A 5,860-nucleotide genomic window follows, 5' to 3' on the forward strand; every position below is an offset into this window, starting at 1 on the left:
TGAAAATCTTCTATCTTAAATGGTAAGAAACTCTAAAATAAAAAAATAATAAAAAAACATTTATATTTCTATTAACTATTTTTAAAAATCCTAGTCAAAAAACACTACCTGACCACATTAAATGAAGTCAAAGTTTACACCAAAAAGAAAACATTTTTAGCAATTTTCATAACTAAATAACAGAAAATAATAAATTTTGTACCATTTTGGTACAAAGTTAATAATAGTTTTTAATGCATAAAGATTAAAGTAAAAAAAAAAAAAAAACGGTGAAGAAGTTTCGTCATCGCAATCCAGAAAGAAGAATTAAACAAGACTTGAATTTGAAGGCAAAAAGATCGAAACTTTGATACAAAGAAATCGCAATTCAATCAAAAGCGTTTCCTTTTTTGTTCTTATCTTTCATATAGTTTGATTCTTCAAAATCAATCAATTGAAACAACCGCTTATTCTTTCGATTTCTCCGCACAACATTGTTGCTGTGCGTTTTCCTAATTTACTATATTGCAGGTATTCTTTTGATTAGATCTTTTGATTTTTGAATTTTCGCAAATTATTGGGTTTTTTATTCTATGTTATGATATTAGTTTTGATTCTATTATTATTGGTGTTGTGGGTTTTGTTTTGTTGTTGGGATTTTGAATATTTTGGTGTTTGAATTGTAAAGATTGAATTTTTTCATGGCAAACATCTTGTGATGATGGTGGTTGTTGTAGAAAAGATGGTTGAATATCAGCTTCATGGTTTTAAATTGCGGATGCGGTTGCATTTATGTGTGTTGTGTTTGCGGGTGTTGTGACTGTAGTCATTGTGGTCGCAATGCGCATTGCGGCTGTTGCAGAGTGAATTTTAATTGGGAGGTGTTTGAAACATACCGTTAAAAACACTTAACGTTAAGATTTTTCAGAAAGTTTGAGTTTTGATGAAAATACTTGAAGAAGCATGAATGAAATTGTCTGATGTGATGTGTAATAGCTGTCGGACGCATGGTTTTAATTCACACCACAATTGCGGTCTGATGCGGTCGCGGAGACTACCGTATTAGCAATTTTGCGGCTGTAACTGTAGTTGCGGACTGCAATTTAAAACCATGGTTTAGTTTGGGCATGTATATCGGAGACCTATGGATTTCGTAGATCTCAATGGTTTTAAATTCAACCCTTGGTTATAGTAAAGAATATATCTTGTGAATGATGGTGGTTGTTGGTTGAAAAATGGCTGAATCTCGTCTTAGGTAGAAATATTGATTTGGTAGAGTGCAATGGTTTGGCAAGAGATATGATATACGATAGATAGTCCAACGGTTTGGCAAGAGATATGATATATGATAGATGGTACAACGTGGTTTTGTCAATGCAGAAGATTTCTGCCTAGTGGGATAAGCCTTTGTTATTGTACATCTTGCGACAAATTCTCATTTCATGTTTTTTGCTTCTTTTTCGTTATGGTTTTGGTGTTGTTTTTTTGTTGTTGTTCTCTTTCGGTATGTTTGATTGTGGTGTTGTTTTGACTTTGTAGCTATGCGGAGCCACATTGTGTGTAATGGGTGTAGGAACATGTTGCTTTACCCTAGAGGAGCGACCAATGTTTGTTGTGCATTGTGCAACACAATTACGCCTGTTCTTCCTCCCGGTATGTTTTCTTTTTCTGTTTCTGTTATCAAGATTTCAGGATTTGAGGAACTTTCTTGCTCCACGCTTAGTGTGTTTAGTTAACTTGATTGCACACTTGAGTTATGTAGTAAGCTTCTAGCTTTTGCAGTTATGGAAGCCACCTTGGTTTTTGGTTTTTCCAAGGGTTTCTAGCTATATTAAATGCTCATTTCTTGTTGGATTTAAACTACATGGTTACATCTGGGGATCTTAAATTTCCTAATACGCCTGCAGGAATGGAAATGTCTCAACTTTATTGTGGAGGATGTAGGACATTGTTAATGTACACACGTGGCGCTACTAGCGTGAGATGTTCCTGCTGTAACACTATAAATCTTGTACCAGGTATAATATGTTTACATTTACATGCTGCCAGATTTGTACAGCTTTTTAGTTTAATATGAATCTTGTTGCACTGCATGCTGATTTGCTGATAAGTCTACCTTTCCAATTTCTAACTATAGTGATGTATTTAGAGTTTTCTTGATCATTAAATACACTTAATTCGTTTGTGGTGATCCGAAATCCTGGTGTAGGTTCAGCAGGACCGGGGGAAGTTTTCACTCCTTTCCACTTTTCCTTGTATATTTTTTAAGTTAAGCTAAGCTATGAGTTGATGTCCATGAATGAATGCTAGCCGATTATACGTACATCATACTCAAACAACTATTTGTCGTCTACTTTCAGTGATCAACTGACCTGTAAGAGACCGAGCTGTATAGTGAAATACCATGAGTACTTTTTATATCTCACACATTTTTTTGTGCGAGAATCCTCTGCATTTGAAATGTGGAGTTGTGTACAATGTAAAAGCCCACACTCCACTTTGTGCTGAAATTCAGTTTTATTTAGAAGAATGGGATTGACAAGGGTTGAATTTTAGATTGGTTGGTTGTATTTTTTGATACCATGTCCCCAACCCAACCCTTCTAAAATCTTAAGATGCTAGGTTAAAGGCTCAGAATTGGTTTTTGTGTCTCTAACAACTAAAACGTCCAGCAAGAAATATCCAACAAACATAATATCTTCTGATTATTCCTAGGACAGCATATGTCTGATCACAACTCTTCACAGTAAACCAACTAAGTTTGTGGTATAGTTGAGACATAGTTTTTAACATATGGTTCTCATGTTCTCTTTACCATCATGGTATCAGGGCCAGAAAGGAAACTCTGAAAATCGTGCATACTTGACTGACTGTGTTTCAACTTAGATCGTCTGCCCTCTACTTTGTTCAGGGCACACCTCTGGTGCAGCCTTTTTTCTTTCCTCTGCATTGGTGGAGCCGTGGAGCTGTTGTTATTATAGTCTGAGCATTATCTCCACTGGCCTACCCTGCTGTCATCCTTACTATCCTTAGTTTGTCCAGTTCACCATTTTACACCTCAATTGAAGCTGTTATTTGCTACCACATCTTGTAAGGTTGCCATTCCCTTGCTCGTTACTCCTGGTTTCTGTCTAGTTGTCCAGGGATATTGTTCCATTCATCTCGATGTCTTTTGTCTGCCCTCTCCTCTATTGACGCCCTTTCTTGGCCAGCAAGTGCCCAAAACCACTTTGATACCTTGAAGTTTAACTTTGGTTTTTGTAAACATTATGAAGGTAGTGAATCTAGCTATCAACCTAGTGTGTTGTATCTTCAAGTCTTTATATGGCGTCAAACAGCACCCTCAAGAATGATTAGATAGATTCATTATGTTATTCCATAATTTGCTATTATCTGGAGTGAAGTTGACCTTCTATTGCTATGGAACTCTGCGTCACATCTATTTGATTGTGTTAGGACTGATCAATTGGCCCATAACAGCACTAAGGGGCACAACAATTCAAGGATGGCATTTTTTTGCGTATCTATGAAACCATTACCATTCTTGTGTTTATTCCCAACTATTTCAGTAATTGGAAAAGTTGGTTCACTGCATGGTATTAAAGCCTTTATGACGGTGTAATTTATAGTTTGGTCCTTGTTGTCCTCCATTGTTTTATATATTAGCTGAATTCTAGTAAACCTAGGGTGGACAATGCACAGTTCCACCCTTTAAGCCACAGAGACTCTTGTGAGAGCAAATTTGTTAGGTATTAAAACATTTGTGTAGATATAATAATTAGGAATGTTATCAATCATATATGCCAAATTGTTTACTGACGTGTTTGTGGGTTTTGTGTCTGTATCAAAAAGATTCTAATCAAATGAGCCATATCCATTGTGGGAACTGTCGAACAACACTCATGTATCCTTATGGAGCTCCCTCAGTCAAATGCGCAATATGTCACTTTATAACTAATGTCAGTGTAAGTATACTTTGATGGAATTATATTAGTCTATGATTTCACTTTCTATTTCTCTGTGCCTGCCTCTCATTTAATATCACCATGACATGAAATTTCGAAAATATGATGTGAATCTTTTGCATTTTATGTAATTTTCTGTTAAGCTGATTCCTTTTACCTATTCATCAATTGTGCTTCGATGTCCTTCTGTAGATGACCAATGGAAGGCCTCCGGTTCCTGCACAGAGACCTAATGAAACAACCAGTTCCGAAACGGTATCCTCTATTGCTTTTGATTTTTCTTTCTGTTGCTTATTATTCATAGTACATACCATGGTTTATCGTTATGATATCTAACAAGTACACGTATGATCATATTACCCTGCAGTCAAGACCCCGCTTTGAGAGCCAAACCGTTGTAGTAGAAAATCCTATGTCCGTTGATTCAAATGGGAAATTGGTAATTACTATCTCTTTTCTATTGCCTTTCACTGATTTTTTCTGCGATATTTGAGCAAAACAAGGTCTAATTGTAAGAATGTGAACTGGCACAGGTAAGCAATGTTGTTGTGGGTGTTACAACAGAGAAGAAGTGATGATATACTTAAAAGTTGCTGGTGCATGTGATGTCTAGGCCTGCCATGTTTGAATTAAAGTCTAGACTCTCCGTCAAGGGTTTAGTCTGATTTCATGTATTTGTATGTATTATACAAGGTTGGACAAGTAAAAAAAAAAAAGCACAAAGCTTGTCATTTATGTGATTGCTACAGCCTATTTTTTTGGCTTCATTTGTATCTACAGCTAAAATCAATAGGTGCTTTTGATGTTTATATTTTAGTGACATGGCCAGCATGATCACTAGAACGATGTGTTCGTTTTCATATGAAAATTTCTTTTCCGTGTTATTGGGTTTGGTTTCTATGAAGAGCGGAAAAGATCAATTGAATGGAAAAAGTAGGAGTTAGTTAAAGAAAGTCAAATTTAAGTTTATTGGGGGGATTCAAGTTGTGAAGGTGAGATGTTTGAATTAGATGTATGATAATGCTAAGTTGGTTTATGTGAAAAATTATGTTCATGATGAACAACATATTTTGATAGAAAAATTTCTTTGTTGTTGATGTCCAATTAGATACAACTTTTTTAGCACAATTATCAACAAAATGAGTGAGATCAAAAGATGTTTGAATTTATTAAAACTAGAAACATAAGGAAGTTTATTGTGCTTAACATAGTGGTAAACATCACATACAAGGAAAATATATAAAGTAGGGATTGGATTCTAGTAGGAGACAAGTGTCCTAATCTGAAATTCCATAAAACACTTCGTGACAAATTACAAAAAGAAGTATTCTTAACACTAAAGGTGTATCCATTTTTGTCCTTAAGAAATAGATGTAACTTCTCAACTAAACTAATCATCTTCATAAATTACTGATCTCGAAGAAAAAACTTAGTATCATTAAAGCTGAAATTGTATTTTGAGTTTTGGCATAATTTCGAGAAAAATTAAATTGACAGAAAAATTAAATTGACAGAAAATTCAGGTATGTAAAGAACATTTGTAATATTCAAAGGAAAACTTTATTGTACTAATATGCTTAGCTAAAGCAAATTGTCCATTAGATGTTAGAAATTTGGTATGATAATCCTGGATATCTTCAAGAATCGTGTTCGTTCACTTTCCGAACAAAGTATTTCGACCCTATTCTTGTCTGGGTTCACGAAATCTTTGCGGGGAAAATTCTCGTAGAACAATCTGTTTCTGACAATGGAGAACAGATCAGAATGTAGAGGAAATATGTTTTTCGTATTCGAAACCGAGGCCAAATGACTCCTTATATAGGAGATCAACAATAGAAACCGAAATGACACACCTGTTCGGTAAAGCGGGACCCCAGCCAGGGGCGCTGCCCCGCACCCCGCCAGGGGCTCCGTCC

General features: G+C 35.5%; 1 protein-coding gene across 2 annotated transcripts; it reads left to right on the forward strand.

The window, feature by feature from the left end:
- The first annotated feature begins 243 nt into the window (after positions 1-243).
- Positions 244-4,828, forward strand: LOC131594704 (protein LSD1-like). 2 transcript variants are annotated; one of them, XM_058866898.1, is made up of 7 exons: positions 244-510; positions 1,519-1,632; positions 1,887-1,997; positions 3,832-3,938; positions 4,137-4,199; positions 4,312-4,383; positions 4,478-4,828. In XM_058866898.1, the coding sequence occupies exons 2-7, from the start codon at positions 1,521-1,523 to the stop codon at positions 4,517-4,519; spliced, it is 507 nt and encodes a 168-aa protein (XP_058722881.1). In that variant the 5' UTR covers positions 244-510; positions 1,519-1,520; the 3' UTR covers positions 4,520-4,828. The 2 variants fall into 2 exon arrangements, with proteins under 2 accessions (XP_058722881.1, XP_058722880.1); XM_058866897.1 differs by having other exon boundaries at positions 246-510; positions 3,832-3,944.
- The last annotated feature ends 1,032 nt before the right edge of the window (positions 4,829-5,860 follow it).

The sequence above is a fragment of the Vicia villosa genome, linkage group LG4, assembly GCF_029867415.1.
Source record: "Vicia villosa cultivar HV-30 ecotype Madison, WI linkage group LG4, Vvil1.0, whole genome shotgun sequence".
Lineage (NCBI taxonomy): Eukaryota > Viridiplantae > Streptophyta > Magnoliopsida > Fabales > Fabaceae > Vicia > Vicia villosa.